This window comes from Pseudorasbora parva, chromosome 16 (genome assembly GCF_024679245.1).
Source record: "Pseudorasbora parva isolate DD20220531a chromosome 16, ASM2467924v1, whole genome shotgun sequence".
In the NCBI taxonomy this organism is placed as follows: domain Eukaryota; kingdom Metazoa; phylum Chordata; class Actinopteri; order Cypriniformes; family Gobionidae; genus Pseudorasbora; species Pseudorasbora parva.
Window position 1 is genome coordinate 44,826,052 of NC_090187.1, and position 21,502 is coordinate 44,847,553.

The 21,502-nt window shown below is 48.2% G+C and overlaps 1 protein-coding gene across 1 annotated transcript in view; it reads left to right on the forward strand.

Annotated features, from left to right (window-relative positions):
* fbn1 (fibrillin 1) overlaps positions 1-20,714 on the forward strand; it is a 118,302-nt gene extending 97,588 nt beyond the window's left edge. The window contains exons 62-66 of the mRNA XM_067419159.1: positions 3,583-3,711; positions 3,785-3,904; positions 4,351-4,579; positions 4,783-4,954; positions 19,284-20,714. Of these exons, the coding sequence (XP_067275260.1) occupies positions 3,583-3,711; positions 3,785-3,904; positions 4,351-4,579; positions 4,783-4,954; positions 19,284-19,661 (1,028 nt within the window). The 3' untranslated portion in view covers positions 19,662-20,714. The remainder of the gene's footprint in view (positions 1-3,582; positions 3,712-3,784; positions 3,905-4,350; positions 4,580-4,782; positions 4,955-19,283) is intronic.
* The last annotated feature ends 788 nt before the right edge of the window (positions 20,715-21,502 follow it).

Below are 21,502 nucleotides of genomic sequence, written 5' to 3' on the forward strand. Positions count from 1 at the left end.
TTTACCGTTATAGTTAGCTATATTTATCGTTATAGTTATCACTATATTTACTATTATAGTTAGCTATATTTATCGTTATAGTTATCACTATATTTACCGTTATAGTTAGCTATATTTATCGTTATAGTTATCACTATATTTACCGTTATAGTTAGCTATATTTATCGTTATAGTTATCACTATATTTACCGTTATAGTTAGCTATATTTACCGTTATAGTTAGCTATATTTCCCATTATAGTTATCACTATATTTCCCGTTATAGTTAGCTATATTTCCCGTTATAGTTAGCTATATTTATCGTTATAGTTATCACTATATTTCCCGTTATAGTTAGCTATATTTATCGTTATAGTTATCACTATATTTCCCGTTATAGTTAGCTATATTTACCGTTATAGTTAGCTATATTTATCGTTATAGTTATCACTATATTTCCCGTTATAGTTAGCTATATTTCCCGTTATAGTTAGCTATATTTACCGTTATAGTTAGCTATATTTATCGTTATAGTTATCGCTACATTTACTATTATACTTATATTTGTATATTTGCAGAAGAAGGTCAAAATACTGGCACGATCATAGTATATATACACTGTAGATTCCTCATTAGTGCCTCCGCGGATCAGTTTAATGAGGCATCTACATATATCTATGATCACGGCGGTATTTTGACCTTCTTCAGCGGAAGTAATAGCGATGGGAACACTAGATGAGATTCGTCTGATATGAGCTAAAAAATAACACAAATACTGTTGTGTTTCTGGCAGAAAGCGAACGTTTCGTGTCTTAAAGCCCCACTTGGCTACTTTTGCTCTCGGGGTCCCCCTACAGTTTGGAAAAAATAATGTCCTCAAATACTGTCGTAAGAGCTGTCCTCCTACAACAGGGGATGCCATCGCGCATGCATTTGTTGACATGACAGCCCTGATAGCCCTGAACTAGTGATGCGCGGTTCGTCTCATAACCCATGGACCCCGTATGTCTATTTAAAGGTCGCGGGTGCGCGGCGGGTTGTAAAAATATATACAGTGGTGCGGGGCGGCCAAATAACTTCATAAAAGCCTCCCGCGGGTCGGTGCAGCAGTTCCCCTGAAAACTGCGAGAGGAGTTCTTCTGGCGTCGCGTGTGAAATGTCTTCATCCCAGGTAACGTTACAGTCAGTGGCATATGCTCCAGCATGTCATATGAATATAATTTCATGGGTTTTATTTTTTTCAAACGCCAAATAATCACGATGCTCACGTTTACAAGCCAGCGTCATTATAGTAGTCTATTGGTTAGCGTTTTCCAGAATCTATATGATACTTCAGTTCAATGTTTGAGTGGTAGCTCACCGTAACAAGCAGGACAGCATCGGTCGGGCACGCCTCCTTCAGCTCACGCCGACGAGCAAACCCTGGTCACATTTTGATCCTCGTCCTGCCTTTAATCCCATCATTTTTTCATTTCCTCTTATTGCTTTCCTCCAACAAAACCTTTTCTTTCTTATTTGTCTCTGCTGCTTCAGACATGACTATATTATCCGACGAACAAAGTTGGGCTCGCACGTCCGAATGTAAGGAAGTGTGTGTGTTGGTGGAAGTGACGTATATGCCGTAAAGCAGTCGAGTTTTGTAGTTCTTTTCTTTTTCTCGGGTTACTACCCGAAACCCGAAGTTTAAAAGTACGATTAAAAACGATACAGACCCCATCAGGCTATGGCAGACGTGTCATTCAACCTATTGTAAGTCGATTTATCATCACAAGAGTCTTAAAAAATATATTATGAAGGTTGAAAAGTTACCTAGTGCTGCTTTAAGACATCAGTGTGTCTCCACGAGCCTCAGGGTTTAATATGGATTCGTATGTGTGTGTGTGTTTTTTACTCTCATAGAAATACACCCCATTGACATGCATTATACGAGCAACGGCTGAGTTAAACCTCTTCATCTGTGTTCTCCTGAAGAAACACACACACCTACATCTGGGACGCCCTGCAGATTAACATCAGGCTCATTTAGGGCTGAACTGTCCCTTTACTGAGGGATTAGAGACACGTCACATTTACTCTGGTACAGCTCGCACTCGTTTTAGACTCGTTTACATGAGCAGATGTGGAGGAAGTGATGTGCCGTCTGGTGTCATGGCGACCCAGCTGTCCGTTGTTTTGGGATGTACTCTGTTGCCTTGGTTACAGCTGCTAGTGTTTAGAAGTGATCCATTAGCTGAGGTAAACAGCTGTAAAACACACACTCATGACTGTGTGCTCGAGCCCTTCCCTTTCCTGTTCTGACACTGTGACCTATTAATTAGAGTGATTAATTATGTGTGTGTGTGTGTGTGTGTGTGTGTATGATGGGTAGGTTTAGGGACAGTGTGTGTGTGTGTGTGTGTGTGTGTGTGTGTGTGTGTGTGTGTGTGTGTGTGTGTGTGTGTGATGGGTAGGTTTAGGGACAGTGTGTGTGTGTGTGTGTGTGTGTGTGTGTGTGTGTGTGTGATGGGTAGGTTTAGGGACAGTGTGTGTGTGTGTGATGGGTAGGTTTAGGGACAGTGTGTGTGTGTGTGTGTGTGTGATGGGTAGGTTTAGGGGCAGTGTGTGTGTGTGATGGGTAGGTTTAGGGGCAGTGTGTGTGTGTGTGTGTGTGTGTGTGATGGGTAGGTTTAGGGGCAGTGTGTGTGTGTGTATGTGTGATGGGTAGGTTTAGGGGCAGTATGTGTGTGTGTGTGTGTGTGTGTGATGGGTAGGTTTAGGGGCAGTGTGTGTGTGTGTGTGTGTGTGTATGTGTAATGGGTAGGTTTAGGGGCAGTGTGTGTGTGTGTGTGTGTGTGTGTGTGTGATGGGTAGGTTTAGGGACAGTGTGTGTGTGTGTGATGGGTAGGTTTAGGGACAGTGTGTGTGTGTGTGTGTGATGGGTAGGTTTAGGGGCAGTGTGTGTGTGTGATGGGTAGGTTTAGGGGCAGTGTGTGTGTGTGTGTGTGTGTGTGATGGGTAGGTTTAGGGGCAGTGTGTGTGTGTGTGTGTATGTGTGATGGGTAGGTTTAGGGGCAGTATGTGTGTGTGTGTGTGTGTGTGATGGGTAGGTTTAGGGGCAGTGTGTGTGTGTGTATGTGTGTGTGTGTATTTGTAATGGGTAGGTTTAGGGGCAGTGTGTGTGTGTATGTGTGATGGGTAGGTTTAGGGGCAGAATGTGTGTGTGTGTGTGTGTGTGTGTGTGTGTGTGTGTGTGTGTGTGTGTGTGTGTGTGTGTGTGTATGTGTGATGGGTAGGTTTAGGGGCAGTGTGTGTGTGTGTGTGTGATGGGTAGGTTTAGGGGCAGTGTGTGTGTGTGTGTGATGGGTAGGTTTAGGGGCTGTGTGTGTGTGTATTTGTGATGGGTAGGTTTAGGGGCAGTGTGTGTGTGTGTGTGTGTGTGTGTGTGTGTATTTGTGATGGGTAGGTTTAGAGTATAGGGGGATAGCATGTACAGTTTGTACAGTGTAAAATCCATTATGCCTATGGAATGTCCCCACAATTCACGTGTGTGTGTGTGTGTGTGTGTGTGTGTGTGTGTGTGTGTGTGTGTGTGTGTGTGTGTGTGTGCACACGTGTGTGAGACAGATAAAAATGAGTGTACCAGTGAACCGGGTCTCTGCGGTCCGAATGGAGTGTGTCAGAACAGCCCCGGCAGCTTCAACTGTGAGTGTCAGAGAGGATTCTCCCTCGACCCCAATGGACAACACTGTGAAGGTAAACACACACACACACACAGCGCTGTGTCCATGAAAATATACCACTAATACACTGTGTGTGTGTGTGGCAGACATGGACGAGTGTGTCGGGAACCATCGTTGTCAGCACGGCTGTCAGAACCTGGTGGGCGGCTACAGATGCAGCTGTCCTCAGGGATACCTACAGCACTACCAGTGGAACCAGTGCGTCGGTGAGAAACGTTAACCTGTCTGTCTATTTGTCCATCTGTCTGTCTGTCCATCCGTACGTCTGTCTGTTGGTCTGTCTGTCTGTCCATCTGTCTGTCTGTCTGACAGCCCATCTGTCTTTCTATCTGTCTGACAGCCCATCTGTCTTTCTATCTGTCTGACAGCCCATCTGTCTGTCTGTCTGTCTGTCTGTCTGTTCGTCTGTCTGTCTGACAGCCCATCTGTCTGTCTGTCTGTCTGTCTGTCTGTTCGTCTGTCTGTCTGACAGCCCATCTGTCTGTCTGTCCATATGTCTGTTCGTCTGTCTGTCTGTCTGTCTGTCTGTCTGTCGGCCTGAGTGTGAGGTTTGCTCTGCTGGTCAGTCACTGGACATTTGGCAGATTACAGTGGGACCATTACTGTGGGAATCGACCTGACCTTTGACCTGTGTGTGTGTGTGTGTGTCCAGATGAGAACGAGTGCCAGAACAGTCAGATATGCGGCGGCGCCTCGTGCCACAACACGCTGGGCAGTTTCCGCTGCCTGTGTCCGACGGGCTTCTCCTTCGAGCAGATGATGGGCGGCTGCACTGACGTTAATGAGTGCAGCTCTCAGAACCCCTGCACTTACGGCTGCTCCAACACTGATGGAGGATACGTGTGCGGATGCCCACCGGGATACCTGAGAGCGGGACAGGGGTCAGACACACACACACACACACAGACACACACACACACACACACACACACACACACACACACACACACACACACACAGACACACACACACACATATATATGTATATACACACACTCACATTTCTGATGAATTTTGTTGTTGTTTGGTGGTGTATTTCTGGACCTCTCACGTGTAAACCTGATGTGTGTGTGTGTGTGTTCAGTCACTGTCTCTCTGGCTCGGGTCTGTCGTCCGCCGGCTCTCCTCTTCTTCCTTCCTCTGATGCGGATGATGAGAACTCTCTCTCTCCTGAGGCCTGTTATGAGTGTAAGATCAACGGCTATCCGAAGAAGGGCCGCAAACGCCGAGACACAAACACAACCCAAGAGCTGCAGGTAATACACAAGATTCCTCCTATGGTTTCCCCCTATGGTTTCCTCCTATGGTTTCCCCCTATGGTTTCCTCCTATGGTTTCCTCCTATGGTTTCCCCCTATGGTTTCCTCCTATGGTTTCCCCCTATGGTTTCCTCCTATGGTTTCCCCCCTATGGTTTCCTCCTATGGTTTCCCCCTATGGTTTCCTCCTATGGTTTCCCCCTATGGTTTCCCCCTATGGTTTCCTCCTATGGTTTCCCCCTATGGTTTTCCCCTATGGTTTCCCCCCTATGGTTTCCTCCTATGAATTCCCCCTATGGTTTCCCCCTATGATTTCCCCTCTATGGTTTCCCCCTTATGGTTTCCTCCTATGGTTTCCCCCTATGGTTTCCCCCCTATGGTTTCCCCTCTATGGTTTCCTCCTATGGTTTCCTCCTATGGTTTCCCCCTATGGTTTCCCCCTATGGTTTCCTCCTATGGTTTCCCCCTATGGCTTCCTCCTATGGTTTCCCCCTATGGTTTCCCCCTATGGTTTCCTCCTATGGTTTCCCCCTATGGTTTCCTCCTATGGTTCCCGCTATGGTTTCCCCCCTATGGTTTCCTCCTATGGTTTCCCCCCTATGGTTTCCTCCTGTGGTTTCCCCCCTATGGTTTCCCCCCTATGGTTTCCTCCTATGGTTTCCCTCTATGGTTTCCTCCTATGGTTTCCCCCAATGGTTTCCCTCTATGGTTTCCTCCTATGGTTTCCCTCTATGGTTTCCTCCTATGGTTTCCTCCTATGGTTTCCCCCCTATGGTTTCCTCCTATGGTTTCCCTCTATGGTTTCCTCCTATGGTTTCCCCCAATGGTTTCCCTCTATGGTTTCCTCCTATGGTTCCCTCTATGGTTTCCTCCTATGGTTTCCCCCCTATGGTTTCCCTCCTATGGTTTCCTCCTATGGTTTCCCCCTATGGTTTCCCCCTAGGGTTTCCTCCTATGGTTTCCTCCTATGGTTTCCTCCCTATGGTTTCCTCCTATGGTTTCCCCCTATGGATTCCCCCTATGGTTTCCATCTATGGATTCCTTCCTATGGTTTCCCCCTATAGTTTCCCTCTATGGGTTCCTTCCTATGGTTTCCCTCTATAGTTTCCCCCTATGGTTCCACCCTATGTTTTCCCTCTATGGTTTCCCCCTATGGTTTCCCCCCTATGGTTTCCCCTCTATGGTTTCCCCCTATGGTTTCCCCCTATGGTTTCCCTCTATGGTTTCCCCCTATGGTTCCACCCTATGGTTTCCCCCCTATGGTTTCCCCTCTATGGTTTCCCCCTATAGTTTCCCTCTATGGTTTTCTTCCTATGGTTTCCCTCTATAGTTTCCCCCATTTGGTTTTCCTCTATGGTTTCCCCCTATGGTTTCCCCCTATGGTTTCCCCTCTATGGTTTCTTTATATGGTTTCCCCCCTATGGTTCCCCCTATGGTTTCCCCCCTATGGTTTCCCCTCTATGGTTTCCCCTCTATGGTTTCCCCCCTATGGTTTCCTTATATGGTTTCCCCTCTATGGTTTCCCCCCTATGGTTTCCCTATATGGTTTCCCCTATGGTTTCCCCTCTATGGTTTCCTTATATGGTTTCTCCTCTATGGTTTCCCCTCTATGGTTTCCTCCTATGGTTTCCCTCTATGGATTCCCCCTATGGTTTCCCCTCTATTGTTTCCCCCTATGGTTTCCCCTCTATGGTTTCCCCCTATGGTTTCCCCCTATAGTTTCCCTCTATGGTTTCCTTCCTATGGTTTCCCCCTATAGTTTCCCTCTATGGTTCCCCCCTATAGTTTCCCTCTATGGTTTCCTTCCTATGGTTTCCCCCTATAGTTTCCCTCTATGGTTTCCTTCCTATGGTTTTCCCCTATGGTTCCACCCTGTGGTTTCCCCCCTATGGTTTCCCTCTATGGTTCCACCCTATGGTTTCCCCCTATGGTTTTCCTCTATGGTTTCCCCTCTATGGTTTCCTTATATGGTTTCCTCCTATGGTTTCCCTCCTATGGTTTCCCCCCTATGGTTTCCCTCTATGGTTTCCCCTCTATGGTTTCCCTCTATGGTTTCCCCCTATGGTGTCCCTCCTATGGTTTCCTCCTATGGTTTCCCTCCTATGGTTTCCCCCTATGGTGTCCCCCCTATGGTTTCCTTCTATGGTTTCCCTCTATGGTTTCCCCTCTATGGTTTCCCCTCTATGGTTTCCTCTGATGGTTTCCCTCTATGGTTTCTCTCTATGGTTTCCCCTCTATGGTTCCCCTCTATGGTTTCTCTCTATGGTTTCCCCTCTATGGTTTCCCCCTATGGTTTCCCCCATGGTTTCCCTCTATGGTTTCCCCCTATGGTTTCCTCCTATGGTTTCCCTCCTATGGTTTCCCCCTATGGTTTCCTCCTATGGTTTCCCCCTATGGTTTCCCCCTATGGTTTCCTCCTATGGTTTTCTCCTACGGTTCCCCCTATGGTTTCCCCCTATGGTTTCCCTATATGTTTCCCCTTATGGTTTCCTCCTATGGTTCCCCCTATGGTTTCCTCCTATGGTTTCCCCCCTATGGTTTCCTCCTATGGTTCCCCCTATGGTTTCCTCCTATGGTTTCCCCCTATGGTTTCCTCCTATGGTTCCCCCTATGGTTTCCTCCTATGTTTTCCTCCTATGGTTTCCTCCTATGGTTCTCCCTATGGTTTCCTCCTATGGTTTCCTCCTATGGTTTCCCCCTATGGTTTCCTCCTATGGTTTCCCCCTATGGTTTCCCCCTATGGTTTCCTCCTATGGTTTCCCCCTATGGTTTCCCCCTATGGTTTCCTCCTATGGTTCCCCCTATGGTTTCCCCTCTATGGTTGCCCCCTATGGTTTCCTCCTACGGTTCCCCCTATGGTTTCCCCTCTATGGTTTCCTTATATGGTTTCTCCTCTATGGTTTCCTCCTATGGTTTCCCTCTATGGATTCCCCCTATGGTTTCCCCTCTATTGTTTCCCCCTATGGTTTCCCCTCTATGGTTTCCCCCTATGGTTTCCCCCTATAGTTTCCCTCTATGGTTTCCTTCCTATGGTTTCCCCCTATAGTTTCCCTCTATGGTTCCCCCCTATAGTTTCCCTCTATGGTTTCCTTCCTATGGTTTCCCCCTATAGTTTCCCTCTATGGTTTCCTTCATATGGTTTTCCCCTATGGTTCCACCCTGTGGTTTCCCCCCTATGGTTTCCCCCTATGGTTTTCCTCTATGGTTTCCCCTCTATGGTTTCCTTATATGGTTTCCTCCTATGGTTTCCCTCCTATGGTTTCCCCCCTATGGTTTCCCTCTATGGTTTCCCCTCTATGGTTTCCCTCTATGGTTTCCCCCTATGGTGTCCCTCCTATGGTTCCCCCTATGGTTTCCTCCTATGGTTTCCCCCCTATGGTTTCCTCCTATGGTTCCCCCTATGGTTTCCTCCTATGGTTTCCCCCTATGGTTTCCTCCTATGGTTCCCCCTATGGTTTCCTCCTATGTTTTCCTCCTATGGTTTCCTCCTATGGTTCTCCCTATGGTTTCCTCCTATGGTTTCCTCCTATGGTTTCCCCCTATGGTTTCCTCCTATGGTTTCCCCCTATGGTTTCCCCCTATGGTTTCCCCCTATGGTTTCCCCCTATGGTTTCCTCCTATGGTTCCCCCTATGGTTTCCCCTCTATGGTTGCCCCCTATGGTTTCCTCCTACGGTTCCCCCTATGGTTTCCCCTCTATGGTTTCCTTATATGGTTTCTCCTCTATGGTTTCCCCTCTATGGTTTCCTCCTATGGTTTCCCTCTATGGATTCCCCCTATGGTTTCCCCTCTATTGTTTCCCCCTATGGTTTCCCCTCTATGGTTTCCCCCTATGGTTTCCCCCTATAGTTTCCCTCTATGGTTTCCTTCCTATGGTTTCCCCCTATAGTTTCCCTCTATGGTTCCCCCCTATAGTTTCCCTCTATGGTTTCCTTCCTATGGTTTCCCCCTATAGTTTCCCTCTATGGTTTCCTTCCTATGGTTTTCCCCTATGGTTCCACCCTGTGGTTTCCCCCCTATGGTTTCCCTCTATGGTTCCACCCTATGGTTTCCCCCTATGGTTTTCCTCTATGGTTTCCCCTCTATGGTTTCCTTATATGGTTTCCTCCTATGGTTTCCCTCCTATGGTTTTCCCTCTATGGTTTCCCCTCTATGGTTTCCCTCTATGGTTTCCCCCTATGGTGTCCCTCCTATGGTTTCCTCCTATGGTTTCCCTCCTATGGTTTCCCCCTATGGTGTCCCCCCTATGGTGTCCCCCCTATGGTTTCCTTCTATGGTTTCCCTCTATGGTTTCCCCTCTATGGTTTCCCCTCTATGGTTTCCCCTCTATGGTTTCCCCTCTATGGTTTCCTCTGATGGTTTCCCTCTATGGTTTCTCTCTATGGTTTCCCCTCTATGGTTCCCCTCTATGGTTTCCTCTGATGGTTTCCCTCTATGGTTTCCCTCTATGGTTTCCCCCTATGGTTTCCTCCTATGGTTTCCCTCTATGGTTTCTCTCTATGGTTTCCCCTCTATGGTTTCCCCCTATGGTTTCCCCCATGGTTTCCCTCTATGGTTTCCCCCTATGGTTTCCTCCTATGGTTTCCCTCCTATGGTTTCCCCCTATGGTTTCCCCCTATGGTTTCCTCCTATGGTTTCCCCCTATGGTTTCCTCCTATGGTTTCCCCCTATGGTTTCCCCCTATGGTTTCCTCCTATGGTTTTCTCCTACGGTTCCCCCTATGGTTTCCCCCTATGGTTTCCCTATATGTTTCCCCTTATGGTTTCCTCCTATGGTTCCCCCTATGGTTTCCTCCTATGGTTTCCCCCCTATGGTTTCCTCCTATGGTTCCCCCTATGGTTTCCTCCTATGGTTTCCCCCTATGGTTTCCTCCTATGGTTCCCCCTATGGTTTCCTCCTATGGTTTCCTCCTATGGTTCTCCCTATGGTTTCCTCCTATGGTTTCCCCCTATGGTTTCCTCCTATGGTTTCCCCCTATGGTTTCCCCCTATGGTTTCCTCCTATGGTTTCCCCCTATGGTTTCCCCCTATGGTTTCCTCCTATGGTTCCCCCTATGGTTTCCCCTCTATGGTTGCCCCCTATGGTTTCCTCCTGCGGTTCCCCCTATGGTTTCCCCCTATGGTTTCCCTATATGGTTTCCTCCTATGGTTCCCCTTATGGTTTCCTCCTATGGTTCCCCCTATGGTTTCCTCCTATGGTTTCCCCCCTATGGTTTCCTCCTATGGTTCCCCCTATGGTTTCCTCCTATGTTTCCCCCAATGGTTTCCTCCTATGTTTTCCTCCTATGGTTTCCTCCTATGGTTCCCCCTATGGTTTCCTCCTATGGTTTCCCCCTATGGTTTCCTCCTATGGTTTCCCCCTATGGTTTCCTCCTATGATTTCCTCCTACGGTTCCCCCTATGGTTTCCCCCTATGGTTTCCCTATATGGTTCCCCTTATGGTTTCCTCCTATGGTTCCCCCTATGGTTTCCCTATATGTTTCCCCTTATGGTTTCCTCCTATGGTTCCCCCTATGGTTTCCTCCTATGGTTTCCCCCTATGGTTTCCTCCTATGTTTCCCCCAATGGTTTCCTCCTATGTTTTCCTCCTGTGGTTTCCTCCTATGGTTCCCCCTATGGTTTCCTCCTATGGTTCCCCCTATGGTTTCCTCCTATGGTTTCCCCCCTATGGTTTCCTCCTATGGTTTCCCCTCTATGGTTTACCCCTATGGTTTCCTCCTATGGTTTCCTCCTATGGTTTCCTCCTATGGTTTCCCCCTATGGTTTCCCCCTATGGTTTCCTCCTATGGTTTCCTCCTATGGTTTCCCCCTATGGTTTCCTCCTATGGTTTCCCCCTATGGTTTCCCCCTATGGTTTCCTCCTATGGTTTCCCCTCTATGGTTTCCCCCTATGGTTTCCTCCTACGGTTCCCCCTATGGTTTCCCTATATGGTTTCCTCCTATGGTTCCCCTTATGGTTTCCTCCTATGGTTCCCCCTATGGTTTCCTCCTATGATTTCCCCCCTATGGTTCCCCCTATGGTTTCCTCCTATGGTTTCCCCCTATGGTTTCCTCCTATGTTTCCCCCAATGGTTTCCTCCTATGTTTTCCTCCTATGGTTTCCTCCTATGGTTCCCCCTATGGTTTCCTCCTATGGTTCCCCCTATGGTTTCCTCCTATGGTTTCCCCTCTATGGTTTCCCCCTATGGTTTCCCCCTATGGTTTCCCCCATGGTTTCCCTCTATGGTTTCCCCCTATGGTTTCCTCCTATGGTTTCCCTCCTATGGTTTCCCCCTATGGTTTCCCCCTATGGTTTCCTCCTATGGTTTCCCCCTATGGTTTCCCCCTATGGTTTCCTCCTATGGTTTTCTCCTACGGTTCCCCCTATGGTTTCCCCCTATGGTTTCCCTATATGTTTCCCCTTATGGTTTCCTCCTATGGTTCCCCCTATGGTTTCCTCCTATGGTTTCCCCCCTATGGTTTCCTCCTATGGTTCCCCCTATGGTTTCCTCCTATGGTTTCCCCCTATGGTTTCCTCCTATGGTTCCCCCTATGGTTTCCTCCTATGGTTTCCTCCTATGGTTCTCCCTATGGTTTCCTCCTATGGTTTCCTCCTATGGTTTCCCCCTATGGTTTCCTCCTATGGTTTCCCCCTATGGTTTCCCCCTATGGTTTCCTCCTATGGTTTCCCCCTATGGTTTCCCCCTATGGTTTCCTCCTATGGTTCCCCCTATGGTTTCCCCTCTATGGTTGCCCCCTATGGTTTCCTCCTACGGTTCCCCCTATGGTTTCCCCTCTATGGTTTCCTTATATGGTTTCTCCTCTATGGTTTCCTCCTATGGTTTCCCTCTATGGATTCCCCCTATGGTTTCCCCTCTATTGTTTCCCCCTATGGTTTCCCCTCTATGGTTTCCCCCTATGGTTTCCCCCTATAGTTTCCCTCTATGGTTTCCTTCCTATGGTTTCCCCCTATAGTTTCCCTCTATGGTTCCCCCCTATAGTTTCCCTCTATGGTTTCCTTCCTATGGTTTCCCCCTATAGTTTCCCTCTATGGTTTCCTTCATATGGTTTTCCCCTATGGTTCCACCCTGTGGTTTCCCCCCTATGGTTTCCCCCTATGGTTTTCCTCTATGGTTTCCCCTCTATGGTTTCCTTATATGGTTTCCTCCTATGGTTTCCCTCCTATGGTTTCCCCCCTATGGTTTCCCTCTATGGTTTCCCCTCTATGGTTTCCCTCTATGGTTTCCCCCTATGGTGTCCCTCCTATGGTTCCCCCTATGGTTTCCTCCTATGGTTTCCCCCCTATGGTTTCCTCCTATGGTTCCCCCTATGGTTTCCTCCTATGGTTTCCCCCTATGGTTTCCTCCTATGGTTCCCCCTATGGTTTCCTCCTATGTTTTCCTCCTATGGTTTCCTCCTATGGTTCTCCCTATGGTTTCCTCCTATGGTTTCCTCCTATGGTTTCCCCCTATGGTTTCCTCCTATGGTTTCCCCCTATGGTTTCCCCCTATGGTTTCCTCCTATGGTTTCCCCCTATGGTTTCCCCCTATGGTTTCCTCCTATGGTTCCCCCTATGGTTTCCCCTCTATGGTTGCCCCCTATGGTTTCCTCCTACGGTTCCCCCTATGGTTTCCCCTCTATGGTTTCCTTATATGGTTTCTCCTCTATGGTTTCCCCTCTATGGTTTCCTCCTATGGTTTCCCTCTATGGATTCCCCCTATGGTTTCCCCTCTATTGTTTCCCCCTATGGTTTCCCCTCTATGGTTTCCCCCTATGGTTTCCCCCTATAGTTTCCCTCTATGGTTTCCTTCCTATGGTTTCCCCCTATAGTTTCCCTCTATGGTTCCCCCCTATAGTTTCCCTCTATGGTTTCCTTCCTATGGTTTCCCCCTATAGTTTCCCTCTATGGTTTCCTTCCTATGGTTTTCCCCTATGGTTCCACCCTGTGGTTTCCCCCCTATGGTTTCCCTCTATGGTTCCACCCTATGGTTTCCCCCTATGGTTTCCCCTCTATGGTTTCCTTATATGGTTTCCTCCTATGGTTTCCCTCCTATGGTTTCCCCCCTATGGTTTCCCTCTATTGTTTCCCCTCTATGGTTTCCCTCTATGGTTTCCCCCTATGGTGTCCCTCCTATGGTTTCCTCCTATGGTTTCCCTCCTATGGTTTCCCCCTATGGTGTCCCCCCTATGGTGTCCCCCCTATGGTTTCCTTCTATGGTTTCCCTCTATGGTTTCCCCTCTATGGTTTCCCCTCTATGGTTTCCCCTCTATGGTTTCCTCTGATGGTTTCCCTCTATGGTTTCTCTCTATGGTTTCCCCTCTATGGTTCCCCTCTATGGTTTCCCTCTATGGTTTCCCCCTATGGTTTCCTCCTATGGTTTCCCTCTATGGTTTCTCTCTATGGTTTCCCCTCTATGGTTTCCCCCTATGGTTTCCCCCATGGTTTCCCTCTATGGTTTCCCCCTATGGTTTCCTCCTATGGTTTCCCTCCTATGGTTTCCCCCTATGGTTTCCCCCTATGGTTTCCTCCTATGGTTTCCCCCTATGGTTTCCTCCTATGGTTTCCCCCTATGGTTTCCCCCTATGGTTTCCTCCTATGGTTTTCTCCTACGGTTCCCCCTATGGTTTCCCCCTATGGTTTCCCTATATGTTTCCCCTTATGGTTTCCTCCTATGGTTCCCCCTATGGTTTCCTCCTATGGTTTCCCCCCTATGGTTTCCTCCTATGGTTCCCCCTATGGTTTCCTCCTATGGTTTCCCCCTATGGTTTCCTCCTATGGTTCCCCCTATGGTTTCCTCCTATGGTTTCCTCCTATGGTTCTCCCTATGGTTTCCTCCTATGGTTTCCCCCTATGGTTTCCTCCTATGGTTTCCCCCTATGGTTTCCCCCTATGGTTTCCTCCTATGGTTTCCCCCTATGGTTTCCCCCTATGGTTTCCTCCTATGGTTCCCCCTATGGTTTCCCCTCTATGGTTGCCCCCTATGGTTTCCTCCTACAGTTCCCCCTATGGTTTCCCCCTATGGTTTCCCTATATGGTTTCCTCCTATGGTTCCCCTTATGGTTTCCTCCTATGGTTCCCCCTATGGTTTCCTCCTATGGTTTCCCCCCTATGGTTTCCTCCTATGGTTCCCCCTATGGTTTCCTCCTATGTTTCCCCCAATGGTTTCCTCCTATGTTTTCCTCCTATGGTTTCCTCCTATGGTTCCCCCTATGGTTTCCTCCTATGGTTTCCCCCTATGGTTTCCTCCTATGGTTTCCCCCTATGGTTTCCTCCTATGATTTCCTCCTACGGTTCCCCCTATGGTTTCCCCCTATGGTTTCCCTATATGGTTTCCTCCTATGGTTCCCCTTATGGTTTCCTCCTATGGTTCCCCCTATGGTTTCCTCCTATGGTTTCCCCCCTATGGTTTCCTCCTATGGTTCCCCCTATGGTTTCCTCCTATGTTTCCCCCAATGGTTTCCTCCTATGTTTTCCTCCTATGGTTTCCTCCTATGGTTCCCCCTATGGTTTCCTCCTATGGTTTCCCCCTATGGTTTCCTCCTATGGTTTCCCCCTATGGTTTCCTCCTATGATTTCCTCCTACGGTTCCCCCTATGGTTTCCCCCTATGGTTTCCCTATATGGTTCCCCTTATGGTTTCCTCCTATGGTTCCCCCTATGGTTTCCCTATATGTTTCCCCTTATGGTTTCCTCCTATGGTTCCCCCTATGGTTTCCTCCTATGGTTTCCCCCTATGGTTTCCTCCTATGTTTCCCCCAATGGTTTCCTCCTATGTTTTCCTCCTGTGGTTTCCTCCTATGGTTCCCCCTATGGTTTCCTCCTATGGTTCCCCCTATGGTTTCCTCCTATGGTTTCCCCCCTATGGTTTCCTCCTATGGTTTCCCCTCTATGGTTTACCCCTATGGTTTCCTCCTATGGTTTCCTCCTATGGTTTCCTCCTATGGTTTCCCCCTATGGTTTCCCCCTATGGTTTCCTCCTATGGTTTCCTCCTATGGTTTCCCCCTATGGTTTCCTCCTATGGTTTCCCCCTATGGTTTCCCCCTATGGTTTCCTCCTATGGTTTCCCCTCTATGGTTTCCCCCTATGGTTTCCTCCTACGGTTCCCCCTATGGTTTCCCTATATGGTTTCCTCCTATGGTTCCCCTTATGGTTTCCTCCTATGGTTCCCCCTATGGTTTCCTCCTATGATTTCCCCCCTATGGTTCCCCCTATGGTTTCCTCCTATGGTTTCCCCCTATGGTTTCCTCCTATGTTTCCCCCAATGGTTTCCTCCTATGTTTTCCTCCTATGGTTTCCTCCTATGGTTCCCCCTATGGTTTCCTCCTATGGTTCCCCCTATGGTTTCCTCCTATGGTTTCCCCTCTATGGTTTCCCCCTATGGTTTCCCCCTATGGTTTCCCCCATGGTTTCCCTCTATGGTTTCCCCCTATGGTTTCCTCCTATGGTTTCCCTCCTATGGTTTCCCCCTATGGTTTCCCCCTATGGTTTCCTCCTATGGTTTCCCCCTATGGTTTCCCCCTATGGTTTCCTCCTATGGTTTTCTCCTACGGTTCCCCCTATGGTTTCCCCCTATGGTTTCCCTATATGTTTCCCCTTATGGTTTCCTCCTATGGTTCCCCCTATGGTTTCCTCCTATGGTTTCCCCCCTATGGTTTCCTCCTATGGTTCCCCCTATGGTTTCCTCCTATGGTTTCCCCCTATGGTTTCCTCCTATGGTTCCCCCTATGGTTTCCTCCTATGGTTTCCTCCTATGGTTCTCCCTATGGTTTCCTCCTATGGTTTCCTCCTATGGTTTCCCCCTATGGTTTCCTCCTATGGTTTCCCCCTATGGTTTCCCCCTATGGTTTCCTCCTATGGTTTCCCCCTATGGTTTCCCCCTATGGTTTCCTCCTATGGTTCCCCCTATGGTTTCCCCTCTATGGTTGCCCCCTATGGTTTCCTCCTACGGTTCCCCCTATGGTTTCCCCTCTATGGTTTCCTTATATGGTTTCTCCTCTATGGTTTCCTCCTATGGTTTCCCTCTATGGATTCCCCCTATGGTTTCCCCTCTATTGTTTCCCCCTATGGTTTCCCCTCTATGGTTTCCCCCTATGGTTTCCCCCTATAGTTTCCCTCTATGGTTTCCTTCCTATGGTTTCCCCCTATAGTTTCCCTCTATGGTTCCCCCCTATAGTTTCCCTCTATGGTTTCCTTCCTATGGTTTCCCCCTATAGTTTCCCTCTATGGTTTCCTTCATATGGTTTTCCCCTATGGTTCCACCCTGTGGTTTCCCCCCTATGGTTTCCCCCTATGGTTTTCCTCTATGGTTTCCCCTCTATGGTTTCCTTATATGGTTTCCTCCTATGGTTTCCCTCCTATGGTTTCCCCCCTATGGTTTCCCTCTATGGTTTCCCCTCTATGGTTTCCCTCTATGGTTTCCCCCTATGGTGTCCCTCCTATGGTTCCCCCTATGGTTTCCTCCTATGGTTTCCCCCCTATGGTTTCCTCCTATGGTTCCCCCTATGGTTTCCTCCTATGGTTTCCCCCTATGGTTTCCTCCTATGGTTCCCCCTATGGTTTCCTCCTATGTTTTCCTCCTATGGTTTCCTCCTATGGTTCTCCCTATGGTTTCCTCCTATGGTTTCCTCCTATGGTTTCCCCCTATGGTTTCCTCCTATGGTTTCCCCCTATGGTTTCCCCCTATGGTTTCCTCCTATGGTTTCCCCCTATGGTTTCCCCCTATGGTTTCCTCCTATGGTTCCCCCTATGGTTTCCCCTCTATGGTTGCCCCCTATGGTTTCCTCCTACGGTTCCCCCTATGGTTTCCCCTCTATGGTTTCCTTATATGGTTTCTCCTCTATGGTTTCCCCTCTATGGTTTCCTCCTATGGTTTCCCTCTATGGATTCCCCCTATGGTTTCCCCTCTATTGTTTCCCCCTATGGTTTCCCCTCTATGGTTTCCCCCTATGGTTTCCCCCTATAGTTTCCCTCTATGGTTTCCTTCCTATGGTTTCCCCCTATAGTTTCCCTCTATGGTTCCCCCCTATAGTTTCCCTCTATGGTTTCCTTCCTATGGTTTCCCCCTATAGTTTCCCTCTATGGTTTCCTTCCTATGGTTTTCCCCTATGGTTCCACCCTGTGGTTTCCCCCCTATGGTTTCCCTCTATGGTTCCACCCTATGGTTTCCCCCTATGGTTTCCCCTCTATGGTTTCCTTATATGGTTTCCTCCTATGGTTTCCCTCCTATGGTTTCCCCCCTATGGTTTCCCTCTATTGTTTCCCCTCTATGGTTTCCCTCTATGGTTTCCCCCTATGGTGTCCCTCCTATGGTTTCCTCCTATGGTTTCCCTCCTATGGTTTCCCCCTATGGTGTCCCCCCTATGGTGTCCCCCCTATGGTTTCCTTCTATGGTTTCCCTCTATGGTTTCCCCTCTATGGTTTCCCCTCTATGGTTTCCCCTCTATGGTTTCCTCTGATGGTTTCCCTCTATGGTTTCTCTCTATGGTTTCCCCTCTATGGTTCCCCTCTATGGTTTCCCTCTATGGTTTCCCCCTATGGTTTCCTCCTATGGTTTCCCTCTATGGTTTCTCTCTATGGTTTCCCCTCTATGGTTTCCCCCTATGGTTTCCCCCATGGTTTCCCCCTATGGTTTCCTCCTATGGTTTCCCTCCTATGGTTTCCCCCTATGGTTTCCCCCTATGGTTTCCTCCTATGGTTTCCCCCTATGGTTTCCTCCTATGGTTTCCCCCTATGGTTTCCCCCTATGGTTTCCTCCTATGGTTTTCTCCTACGGTTCCCCCTATGGTTTCCCCCTATGGTTTCCCTATATGTTTCCCCTTATGGTTTCCTCCTATGGTTCCCCCTATGGTTTCCTCCTATGGTTTCCCCCCTATGGTTTCCTCCTATGGTTCCCCCTATGGTTTCCTCCTATGGTTTCCCCCTATGGTTTCCTCCTATGGTTCCCCCTATGGTTTCCTCCTATGGTTTCCTCCTATGGTTCTCCCTATGGTTTCCTCCTATGGTTTCCCCCTATGGTTTCCTCCTATGGTTTCCCCCTATGGTTTCCCCCTATGGTTTCCTCCTATGGTTTCCCCCTATGGTTTCCCCCTATGGTTTCCTCCTATGGTTCCCCCTATGGTTTCCCCTCTATGGTTGCCCCCTATGGTTTCCTCCTACAGTTCCCCCTATGGTTTCCCCCTATGGTTTCCCTATATGGTTTCCTCCTATGGTTCCCCTTATGGTTTCCTCCTATGGTTCCCCCTATGGTTTCCTCCTATGGTTTCCCCCCTATGGTTTCCTCCTATGGTTCCCCCTATGGTTTCCTCCTATGTTTCCCCCAATGGTTTCCTCCTATGTTTTCCTCCTATGGTTTCCTCCTATGGTTCCCCCTATGGTTTCCTCCTATGGTTTCCCCCTATGGTTTCCTCCTATGGTTTCCCCCTATGGTTTCCTCCTATGATTTCCTCCTACGGTTCCCCCTATGGTTTCCCCCTATGGTTTCCCTATATGGTTCCCCTTATGGTTTCCTCCTATGGTTCCCCCTATGGTTTCCCTATATGTTTCCCCTTATGGTTTCCTCCTATGGTTCCCCCTATGGTTTCCTCCTATGGTTTCCCCCTATGGTTTCCTCCTATGTTTCCCCCAATGGTTTCCTCCTATGTTTTCCTCCTGTGGTTTCCTCCTATGGTTCCCCCTATGGTTTCCTCCTATGGTTCCCCCTATGGTTTCCTCCTATGGTTTCCCCCCTATGGTTTCCTCCTATGGTTTCCCCTCTATGGTTTACCCCTATGGTTTCCTCCTATGGTTTCCTCCTATGGTTTCCTCCTATGGTTTCCCCCTATGGTTTCCCCCTATGGTTTCCTCCTATGGTTTCCTCCTATGGTTTCCCCCTATGGTTTCCTCCTATGGTTTCCCCTATGGTTTCCCCCTATGGTTTCCTCCTATGGTTTCCCCTCTATGGTTTCCCCCTATGGTTTCCTCCTACGGTTCCCCCTATGGTTTCCCTATATGGTTTCCTCCTATGGTTCCCCTTATGGTTTCCTCCTATGGTTCCCCCTATGGTTTCCTCCTATGATTTCCCCCCTATGGTTCCCCCTATGGTTTCCTCCTATGGTTTCCCCCTATGGTTTCCTCCTATGTTTCCCCCAATGGTTTCCTCCTATGTTTTCCTCCTATGGTTTCCTCCTATGGTTCCCCCTATGGTTTCCTCCTATGGTTCCCCCTATGGTTTCCTCCTATGGTTTCCCCTCTATGGTTTCCCCCTATGGTTTCCTCCTATGGTTTCCTCCTATGGTTTCCTCCTATGGTTCCCCATATGGTTTATGTCTGAATGTGTAAAATCATTCCTCTAACAGAATGTGTTTCTCTCCAGAACGATCTGGACTCGGTCAGTCTGGCCAGTGTGGACTTGGATGACACGCTCCAGCTCCATCTTAACATCAGCACGCTGAAGAGCAAAGACCACATCATAGACTTTGTCCCGGCGCTGTCGACGCTCACCAATCACGTGCGTTACACGATCGACTACGGCAACGACGACGGCCTTTTCCGAATGAACCTGAAGGACGGCATTAGCTATCTGCATATATCCAAGAAGAAAGCTCTCCAGCCGGGGGCGTATTATTTACAAATCCGCAGCGTGCCCCTGTCCGGTAGGGAAGAACCGACGGAAGAGCGGCCGGACATGGACTACCTCAGCGGGCAGCTGGGAGACGCTCTGCTCATGCGAGTACAGATCGTCCTGCACTGATTCACCAAACAGACAGACTGACTGCCACAGCTATGGCCAAAGACCAGCGTCTGTCGCACTCCATCATACGCTCGCACCAAATATAGCAGCTGTGGAGGAACGGACGCAAGCCGCACGCGTGCCGAAGAGCCTCGCTCTCTCTTTCTCGCCGTTCAGTCTATCGCATCTTACTGCTGCTGCACTGCACAAATCCAGCTCTTCATCCGTGTTGAGTCTCGTGTTCCAGTACAAATATCTAATCATTCCTAAATCAAGACACGTGAGAAGCAAACTTACTTAAAGGTGTTGGTTGCTGCGATTTGACTTTTTTAACTTTAGTTAGTGTGTAATGTCGCTGCTTGAGCATAAACAGTATCTGCAAAGTTACAGCGCTGAAAGTTCAATGCAAACGGAGATATTGTCTTTTAAAGTTACGGCAGTTTATTGCCTACAAAAATGGCCGGTTTGGACTACAACGAGCTTCTTCCTGGGTTGGTGACATCATAAACCCTCGCTCCGCAGATGGGACTTCTGCCCGTAATGGGAAGGGGCGTGGCTTCCAGACAACCTGTGCTTGGCACTTCAGCCAATAAAAATACAGGAAACTACATTTGGCCAGCTGACCAATCTAAGACCATTGCGTTTTTCGGAGGGATGGGCTTCATAGAAGCAGGAAGCAGACGAGCCGTTCAAAGCACAGACAGCGGTGTGGAATAAATGGAGAATAGAAGAAAAATACGGCGTTTAAAAAAAAAAGAAGTATTAAGACATGTTATACTGCACCTAAGCCTAGTAAAAACCCACGGAACTACCCCTTTAAATCAAGTGCTTCAAACAAACAAAAATATCTGCTGGTGGAGTCTTAACGAATCTTTCTTTAGTGTGTAATGTTGCTGTTTAAGCTTCAATTGTAGTCTTAAACTTTCTTCAGTGAACCAAGCATGCCGCACTCGTGTTAAAAACTGAAGCCGACGCGTGTCGATCGCCCCCTGGTGGTTGGTCCCAGTATAGCTCATAAGCCCCGCCCCTCCGTGGATTCTAACGGATGCGAGACAAACTATAAACAATCAAATTACAGTTTTTTCGCTAAAAGTTGGCTTCTGTTATTTTTAGTCAGTTTTTATCACGCTTATTTAATTTCAAGTGTGTTTTTTAAATAAATTTGGTTTTCGTAAGTTATTTGATGCTATAAAAACACCCACGTCATGATTGACAGCTTCTCTGAGTGAGGCACCAACTGACTTTTTTGGGAGGAGATTGGAGCTTTAGCTTTAATTTCTATATTTCCATAACTGTTTATTTTACACCGACATAATTGAACGAATTGTTCTGTATCTGCGAGAGTGTGGACGACGGGCTTTATCACGGCTCTACTTCCTGCTCTCGACTGTGCAGACTTTCGGCGGCTTCACTTTTCTTCAGCGGAATGAAGTCGGGTCCTCCATATGTTATTACGGCCTATGCTGGGAACGAACTCGTCACAATATTCTTCATTATACTAATTAATATGCAGAATAAAGGGGTGGGGCTTAGTTGAGTTAGTTAGTCGTGTGTTGAAACTGGCGGTTATGGTAAGGGGCGGGTCATTTTCCAAACACCAATCACAACACACTACTCCAGCCGACCAATCAGAGCACAGTGTGCTTTTTAGAAGGAGGGGCTTCATAGAGACAGGAACTAAACAGAGTTACTGACAGACTGGGAAGAGAGGAGCCGCAACAATGGAGAATATGAGGAATAATCTGCTCTAGTAGAGTGTGTGTGTGTGTGTGTGTGTGTGTGTGTGTGTGTGTGTGTGTGTGTGTGTGCATGTGCGTGTGTGTGTGTGTGCATGTGTGAGAGCATGCTTAATGACGTTAACA